At 59.5% G+C, this 8,971-nt stretch overlaps 2 protein-coding genes across 2 annotated transcripts; both read left to right on the plus strand.

Annotated features, from left to right (window-relative positions):
- The first annotated feature begins 3,959 nt into the window (after window positions 1-3,959).
- Window positions 3,960-5,237, plus strand: LOC132008777 (secretoglobin family 1C member 1-like). Its single transcript, XM_059387330.1, has 3 exons — window positions 3,960-4,014; window positions 4,546-4,745; window positions 5,205-5,237. The coding sequence occupies exons 1-3, from the start codon at window positions 3,960-3,962 to the stop codon at window positions 5,235-5,237; spliced, it is 288 nt and encodes a 95-aa protein (XP_059243313.1).
- A 1,638-nt stretch (window positions 5,238-6,875) lies between these two features.
- On the plus strand, window positions 6,876-8,275 carry CIMAP1A (ciliary microtubule associated protein 1A; the record flags this gene model as incomplete). The annotated part of the gene is made up of 4 exons (XM_059387329.1): window positions 6,876-6,984; window positions 7,228-7,428; window positions 7,862-7,963; window positions 8,154-8,275. Coding segments are annotated over exons 1-4 (534 nt in total), but the record flags the coding sequence as incomplete, so codon positions are not given.
- Window positions 8,276-8,971: the final 696 nt, after the last annotated feature.

Here is an 8,971-nt window from a genome sequence, read left to right on the forward strand (position 1 = left end):
AAGGTCCCCAACTACACTGCCCCCGGCTTCACACACAGGTCCCCAACCCCTCCGCACCCCCACACCGCCGCCCCAGGCCCTCAGGTCCCTACACTCCCAGCTCTCAGCACCCAGACCCTAACCCTTCCACACAAATTCAGCGCCCCCCAAACACAAACCCTAACCCTCACCCTCACCATAAACCTTCCCCCAAATCAGCCCTCTGGGAAGGTCTCCACACTGCCAGCAGATAAGTCCCACAAAGCTCCTGGGCCCCAACCCTAACCCTAGTCATGGCTCTGGTACTACCCACCCCCAAAGCCTAGGTCTGAAAAACAGGAGCTTCGGGAATGCTGACCAACACCGGAAGACTCAGTCAGCAACGCAGAAGGAAACCCTGCCATTTGGAAGACGGAGATGGGGCTGGAGCAGGAGGATTTGGAAGGAAAACCTTAACCAAGGCACATTCACCACCCCCATGAACACAAACCCAAACCCTAATTCCTAACCCTAACCCTAACCCTGACCTAATCAGTTTTGTTTTTTTTTAAGGTTGTACTTATTTGAGAGAAACAGTGAAAGAGCACTGAGGCGGAGGGAGGAGCCCACCCCTCGCAGAGCAGGGCCCACCACGGGGCGAACTGCCAGGCCTCCGGGATCATGACCCAAGCGGAGCCGAAGGCAGACACTGAAGAGCCATCCAGGCGCCCTCCGTTTCTTAATTCATAGCCTAACGCTGACTCAGGAAAGCACCCTTGCCTGACATTTCCACTGTTAAGAGTCGCCGCTACTCTCACGGATGGGGCAGGATTATCAGTAAACACTGTTACGACAAGGAAATGAAGACAGAGTTCATGTTCTTTGAACTTGGAAGAACACTGTTTCCTTGGCTCCGTTTTAGTTAACGGCACAAGGCTCCAACTCCTGTGTGCCGTTTGCAGTTGTAGCCTGGCAGCTGAGGCGTTGAAACTACCAGAACTCCGGCGCATTTACATATGAAACAATTGCAAAACCAAATAAATTGCTTGAAAATACTGGGTGTGTCTGCCACAGAGAAACGGCCTAGCTAGGCACAGCTTTCCAGACACCACTGCCTGCACCGAAACGCAAGTCTGACTCAGAACTAGTGCAACTGCTAGAATATTCAGTTGTAGGTGACGTGCGTATGTGTGATTCGAATATAGTGATGATGCAAAATAAGAAATTTCTTTTCAGCCTCATTGCCCACAAACTGTAAGCTCTGAATCCTATGAAACCATGCACAGCTATACTGCCAACCGGCAGAGTCCAGAGACCAAGTTTGGGGTTGTGTGTCCTGAGGGCACAGCCACAACGAGAACAGGGCTCCGAGCATCCCAGAGTGTCGAGCAGGCACCAGGACCTCAGCCAACACCCTACTTTCCTCAGTGGTCCTGCCTTTCCTGAGGAACGTCAGCTGACCAAGCGGTGTGCTTAGAGAGGCAGTGAGCCTGTGGCTTGCACACCAGTGCATGTGTTGGTCCCCTCTCTCGTGCTTCATACGGGGCTCATGATGAGCAGATGCCGACGGAATTTCAGATACGGTGGCTGTGAGGGGAGGGGTCCAGCCAAGAACATCTGGCCACAGAGAAGCTCCTCTTGTCTCCCCCAGCTCATTGACTCCATGAATCAGTCCGACAAATTGCCTGACACCTTCAATATGTAATGGGCTTAACGTTTCTGTGCAGGAACAGGCGGCCCCTTAGGATACAGAAGATCATGAGGCACAAGTAATCATTCAAACACTGGAAGAACAGGGGCTGTGCGGATCGTGAAGACGAATACCATAATTAACAAGTACTGTCTTGGTATTTGCACATCTGTGAAAATTGTACCAAACACTTTATGAACCCACCGAATGTGGGCTTTGGGGGTAGAATGTTTTGAGTATGATTTTTGATCAAATAAAGATCCAACCCTGTAAAGTTAATGGATGCTGAACATGTTGGTCCCCCATTGTTAGCCAGACCGAACCAGAAAACAGCAGGCCGGGAGCCTCCCATCCCAGGGCACTGAGGAAGATAGAGGGGCCTGGTGAGAGTCTGCGGAGCCAAAGGGAAGCCTCTGTCACCAGTGTCAAGGGGATGCTTGTGTTCTGCTGTGTTTGGTTGAAGTGGGGTTGTGTTACAGCATGAATAAATGCTGAGGGGTGATGGACTGGAGATGTGCAAGCAAAGTCCCCACTGCTGGTAATCGGAGTCATCAGCGGAGGAGGCCTGCTCTCCATCCTCCTGGGCTGGGAGGTGGCTGGACGGTGTGTCTCGGGCAGCCCACGAAGGGCAGCAGGGCAACCGCCAGCAGCTTCTGCTTTCAGGGGCTGTGGTGTGGAGAAGAACAGCCGCCACAACCCAAACACAGCCAAGGGGGCACCCAGTCCACCTCCGGGAGGGACGAAGCTCTGGAGACTTGGTAGGAAAACAGAGAAGGAGAAGAGAGGGGCAGGCTGGTCTCCATTGGAGCCGGCCCTGACTGTCGGAATCACCTGCAGGGATTCAGACCAGCTGAGGTCCAGGAACACTGCTTCTGGGCGACGCTGAAGCCCGGGGCTGGCATGGCTAGACATCTGCCCAGTGAGACAACAGGCGGCCAGAGACCAATACGGGGTGGGGGTGGGGGGTGGAGACGGGCCCAGCAGAGGGACTAGTCAGTGGCATGGTAGGAACTTTGTTCGGGACAGACAGGGGCTACGCTTCTTGTGGGGAGGGCTGAGTAATGCCCAGAGCTGTGGAGTCACTAAGCTGTAACCCTAACCCTAATGTAACATCTTGGGTCTGTTGTACTTCAATAATCTAATGAAATTAAATGAAGAAGGTGATGGGTCCATCAGAGCAAAGGTGGGGGCCATGGCCAGGCCAGAATCCGTGATCCCTGGGGCCCCTGGGAACGGGGGCTCCACGTGGCCTCGAGCACAGTCTCACTGATGCGGCCACATGGCTGTTACAGGTGACCTCAGTACATGTGCTCTGCTCCATACTCCTGGAATCTGTGTGTAAGTAGATTACCATCGCTGGGTCTTACTCCACAGCAGCCAAGAGGATTCAGAATACACCTTGTCAACAGGACAAGGGCTGTGGTCTGTGACAGATTTAGGCCCAGCTAGAGACGAGTGAGGGACAGGGTGACCAAGGGTGACACACATACCAGAGTAATCAAACCAGAGCACTTTGGGGAAGGTGGAAACCGTCCCCAGATGCTGAATGAGTAGCGGCTCCAGGGCTAAACCCCTGAGTCCTCTCGGGCACCCGAAGACACCATCAGCCACCAGGTGGCAGCAGGGGACAGGAGAGGGCCAGAGTCCCAGATGGGAATGGTGGCTCCTGGGCAGGTCTGGCTGGGGACATAGACATCGCAGCTCCATTCTAACATCTAAGCACCATCCCCGCCCCCCGCCCCGATCCTAGGCTCCCAGGGCTGGCCTTGCTGCAGAAGGAGGCTATGTCTCAGTATGAGGCCCCCTCCCAACCCCCCACAGTGGTGGGATACTCCCACCAGGCCCCAGGCTAGTCTGGCTCTTGGCCCCTCAGTCTCTCCGAGGCCCACCTCCTCCTGCTGGACCCTACTGTCCACTTGAGCTTCCTGCGGCCCTGACCCATCTCCCACCACCCAGATCCACAGGCCCAGGAAGCCCCCACCCCTGCCCCAGGGAGACCCTCAGGCATGTTAAGCAGAGGGGGACCCACAAAAGAAAGACCTGAGCCCAACCCCAGACCCCACCACTCTCAGCCACAAAGCAGGCCTGGCCAGAGGCCTGCGGCGTCCTGGTCCCTCCTGTCCTTCCCCCACTGACTTGACATCCCCCTCCACGGTGCCCCCAGCCTTCCACTGCTGACACCCGGGGAGTGGGGAGCGGGTGAGGACACGCCCCGCTGGCTGCCCAGGTATTGACGGGCAGCTTGTCCCGCCTCCAGCCCAGGTGCAGCATAAAGCCAGCCGAGGCAGCTGCCAAGGGACCGCCGTCTGCCATGAAGGGGAGCAGCACCCTCCTGCTGGTGGCCCTCGTCCTGCTCTGCTCCTGGGGTGAGTCTGTGCTTCTGTCAGCAGAGCCCCTGTTTGGGGGGTGGAGGGGGGCCTAGGCAGCTGAAAAACCCAGGCACCAGGTCCCTCGCAGGGAGGGCGACAGCCTTGACAGGGGTCCTATCGGCTTCCATCACAGAACACGGATGTGGGCAACGACCCTGATGCCCCTGCCGAGCCCAGCCCCGCGCACCCCAGCTCCATCCTCTCCCCTAGCCCTAGCGTCACCAACCCAGCCCAGCCTGACCCCCACACTCCAAGCCCCAGGTCAGCCAACCCCACATGGTGGGGAAGTCCCGGCTGCATGAGGGGCTGGAGTCCTTCCCCAGAGACGCCGGGGAACCCAGAGTGGAGGGAGGAAGCAGAGGAGGGGTCCACGGGCAGGTAGGGGTGGGGGCTGGCATAGAGGACGATCTGGGGGAGGTGAGGAGGATGCGGAAGGTCTAGAGGCCGAGGCTGGAGTTCTGGGAAGTCTGGGGTCATGGGCAGGAAGGCCACCTCCTGTCCTGGTGCCATCCCTCCCTCACCACACAGGGCTGGCCACCGGGGAGGACAGCAGTGAGTTTTTCATGGACTTCCTGCAAACGCTGCTGGTGGGGTCCCCCGAGGAGCTCTACGAGGGGCCCCTGAGCAAGTACAACGTCAATGCGGATGCCAAGGCCGCCCTGACTGAGCTCAAGTCCTGCATAGACAACCTCCAGCCCATGCACAAAGCGGAGCTAGTCAAGCTGCTGGTACTGGGGCTGGGGGGCGGGGGCACCCAGGTCCCTAAATGCCCACAAACCCCAGCAGGACCCACGGCCCCACCCTACTGGCCCTCCGCCAAATGCCACGGCTCCTGATTATCCCCCAATGCAGCCGAACGCGTCTACAGACACCCCGACCGGCCGCAGTAGGTGGGAGTGGACCTCCCAGACCTCACTCCCCATGGAGCCCCTCAGCCTCCCCTACACATACACGCATGCACGGGCACACCTGCACACAAGTGCACACACACACACCCACGCAGGTGCATGCACCACTTCCCCAGCTGCTAGGAGAGGTAGGAGAGGACTGGCTGAAATGGGCCAGAGGCTACTGTCCCCCAGGGGCTGACCTGGGCCTGCCTGCCCAGTAGAGATGGCACTTCCTGGTTACTGCTCACCGAGGACAGGACCCCCAGCCCTGTCCGCCCACACCTGTCTGTCTTCCAGGTGCAAGTGCTGGGCAGCGAAGATGAGGCCTAGCAGAGCCCAGTCACAGCCCCAAGCAGCCACAGAACCAGCTACACAAGCAGCCAAGGCCGTGTCGTCCCACTACCCCATGTGTGAATTTACCCTAATACTGTTCAATCAATAAAGCGTCCTGCAGCTCCGCTCCGGGCTCCTGTGTCTCCCCACACTCAGAGACACAACTACACGCACACGGGAATTCACATTCACAGGGTTGCACCCACAGAGCATGCACGTACAAGTAGCCCCACGCAGAGGACAGACCCACCAACACCCGTGCGGACAAAGCAGACAGACAGACAGGCAGGTGGGTGGACACAGAAAGGCCTGCAGAGGCAGCGGTGGGAGGCAGGCGCAGGGCCCCAGAGCAGGGACGGGCAAAGGGCCCCAGGCAGAGGTCACCGGCCAGGACTGGGAGGCCCTGCTGGAACTGCTCTGCATCTGAAGGCTGTCATTCCAAGACCATGAATACGCACAAACACACCAAGGCACAGGTCAGGGGTTGAAAGTGTCTCCTTCAAGTCGCCCAAGAAAAGAGTCTACCTGGAAGAAGCGCAGACCTGGGCCACAGCCCCAAGAGGAACTTGGACAAAGCCAAGAAGAAAGCACGTCTGCTCTTGAGGGCAGCCGTGCTCCCAGGGGTGGGCACAGCCAGCAGGGGCATGGGAGGGAGAGCAGCAGCTCCCCACCCCAACGCCCTAGCCTGCGCCAACCCTACACTCACCTTGGATCCCAGGATCCCGACTGCTGGAGGCTTCCTGTGCTCAGTCCCCCCTCCCCATCAGTGGTCCTCACTGGGGGCCTGGCTGACTAGGCTCTTCTCTGACCCTCACAACTTTCACTCCCCCACCACTCCAGTTCTGGGCCCCATGACCTTCATGTCCAGTACAGAACCTTGCTGTCCCTTTTCCTGTCCTCCAAACCTCTGCCCCTCCCGTCACAAAGGAAGAGTGGAGCAAAGTCCCAACCTGAACCACGCCTGGTGAGGGTGGGGGTTCTCTGGGCAGAGGCCATTGTCTCCATCACACAGATGGTGATCTAGAACCCACCGTCCCACAGAGCCACATTCTAGAGCTTAGGGCTAGGACCCCTCCCCAATTCTCCAAGCCCCCCAGGGAGAGGAGAAAGAGGAAGAGGCCTTCCTCTCCATGCCCCTTTCTCGGGAACTCCCTGGCACTGAGGCCAGAGTGACAGGACCGCCTCTGAGGAGGCCTGGTCCATAGGTTGCTCTGAGAGCAGCTCCTGGACCAAAGAGGTGAGGACCCTTCTGGAGCCGCCTGCCACCCATGGCACAGCCTCACCCAGGAACTTCCCACCTTTGCTTACCGCTCCTTGCCCAGCAGTGCCCAGAGTCCTCTGAGTAGAAGGAACCTGCCCAGAGCCCCTTAGAACCAGGGGGGGGTGGTCTGCGAGAGACAGTCCTTCTGGGCATGTACACGAGGGCCTGGCGCGCCTCCTCTCGGGGATTGGTGGGGGCACAGAAGGCCCCCCACCTTGAAACAGAAGTTCTGTAAGTCTGGGCCCAGCTCAAGACCTCACTGAGGAGACTGTGGCTTGAAATTCTGCCCATCAGTGGGGACAAAGCAGGGATGGGGTTAGGAGTCGGGTCTTCCCAGCACCTGGTCACCCTCCCCTCCATGGACAGAGCCAGCCATGGCAGAGGAAGTATGGGTGGGCACCTGGAGGCCCCATCGCCCCCGGGGGCCCATCATGGCCCTCTACAGCAGCCCAGGGCCCAAGTACCTGATTCCACCCACCACGGGTAAGTGCCTGGGAGCCTGGAATGGGTCTGGGGAGGATTTGGGGTGATCTGGGAAGCGCCTGGGATGAGGCTGGTGCAGGTCCGGGGAGAGCGTAGGGCCGGTCTGGGGGTCTGAGGGGTGGGTGTGTGGGGTGGGGCAGAGGGCTCATCCCTGGCTCTCAGCCCATGAACCCCTCTGGGGCCAATAGGGTGGGGACAAGGATGGTGTCTGGTTCCAGGCTGCTCAGAGCCCCTGTCCCACAGGATTTGTGAGGCACACACCCACCAAGCTGCGTGCACCAGCCTACAGTTTCCGGGGGGCCCCCATGCTCCTGGCAGAGAACTGCTCCCCAGGGCCCCGCTACAGTGTGAACCCCAAGATACTGAGGACAGGCAAGGACCTCGGCCCCGCCTACTCCATCCTGGGGCGTTATCGCACCAAGACCATCACGACCCCTGGCCCTGGTAAGGGACTCTGGGGCCCCCGCAGGCCTGCCCAACTCTGCCGACGGCCACGTGTGCCCTGTTACGGCAGGGCAGTAAGGGAACACAGGCATCCTGGGTCTCCTATCCCCTCATCTGCCTCACAAGGGACACCAGCAGGCCCGAGGCAGCGTAGGGGACCCTCTAGCCCAATTCTGACCTGAGCTTTTCTTGGCCTGAATCCTAGCACCAGGCCCACAACAGAGCCTGCCCTTTTCCCTCCAAATCCGCAGCTGTCCCCCGATTCCTGCAGCCCCGGACATCCCTGACCAACCTCGGGCACCATCTGTACGGGGGCCGGGAAGCCCTGCACCTGCAGTGTTGGGGGATTTCCTTGACCCCCTGGGCCAGATCCGCAGCCCGTCTGCACGGTCCTTTCCCTCCCAGCACACCCTCCACTCCTTTCCCGAGCCAGGTGACTACTTTCCAGAGAAATCTAGCAAGCACGTGTTTGACTCAGCGCCCAGCCACTCCATTTCCGCCCGGACCAAGACCTTTCGAGTGGACAGCACCCCAGGTGTGCAGCAGCCCTGGCAGCCAACATCTAGCTGGGCTGGGGATGCTGGCAGGGGCGCCGGGAGATGGGGGGGAGGGGGGGACAGGGCAGCCTGATGGCCGCTCTCCTGGAGGCGAATGGCCCCAAGAAGGAGCTGGTCTGGATGCTGGCTTCTGTCCAGCCTGAGACTCAATGCCCGTGTGCCCTGCAGGGCCGGCCGCCTACATGCTGCCTGTGGTGATGGGGCCCCACACTGTCGGCAAGGCCTCCCAGCCCTCCTTCTCCATCAAGGGTCGCAGCAAGCTGGGCAGCTTCAGTGACGACCTGCACAAGGCAAGAGTCCCCCTGCCAGGGCGCAGCACAGTTCATCCCCCAGGGGTGGCCCCTCTGGCCCCATCCCCCAGATCCCACCAGACTGAAGCTGGTCAGCTCTTCATCCTCTGGGCCCTGCCACATGCCTGGCCACACCCTGTCGCACCCCCACCCACACACACCCCAGATTCCAGTCTAGGGGTGAGGAGAAGCAGACAGTGGACAGGGGTACAGATGCTGATCGTGCTGAGGAGGGCTGAGCAGGGGAGTGGCCTTTGATAAAGCAGCATGCAGGAAGATGGGAAGAAGAGAAGCTGTCGATATTTGGGGGAGGAGGTTCCAGCTGCAGAAATAGCCAGTGCAAAGGCCCTGGGGTGGGCATGTGCCCGGGAGCTTGAGGAGCCTGGAGAGAAGGCCAAGGTGGCATCCCAGCACTGCTGACCTTGCCCAGCCATCGCATGGCCATCAAGTACCACAGGACAGAGTCCCAGCCGGAAAGGGGCCTCTCTGGCACACACCAAAGCAACCAACCTGGAACTGGCACACACAGGGTATCTTTTCCAGAGCGAGGCTGCCGTGGAAGGGCCACGTCCCACACAGAAGAGGTCATCCCCACAGGATGACTATTCTGTGGAGACAACAGGGACCCCTGACACACAGACATACAGTGGCTCAAGCGTGAAGCCCATGGCCCGATGCTGGCACCGACCCCCCCCC

The sequence above is a fragment of the Mustela nigripes genome, unplaced genomic scaffold (assembly GCF_022355385.1).
Source record: "Mustela nigripes isolate SB6536 unplaced genomic scaffold, MUSNIG.SB6536 HiC_scaffold_1005, whole genome shotgun sequence".
Taxonomy (NCBI): domain Eukaryota; kingdom Metazoa; phylum Chordata; class Mammalia; order Carnivora; family Mustelidae; genus Mustela; species Mustela nigripes.

Coding starts and splice junctions, on each gene's coding strand:
- LOC132008777 (XM_059387330.1), top strand. CDS start 3,960: ATGAAGGGGAGCAGCACCCTCCTGCTGGTGGCCCTCGTCCTGCTCTGC. Junction 4,015..4,545: donor CGTCCTGCTCTGCTCCTGGG/GTGAGTCTGTGC, acceptor CTCACCACACAG/GGCTGGCCACCGGGGAGGAC. Junction 4,746..5,204: donor CGGAGCTAGTCAAGCTGCTG/GTACTGGGGCTG, acceptor TCTGTCTTCCAG/GTGCAAGTGCTGGGCAGCGA.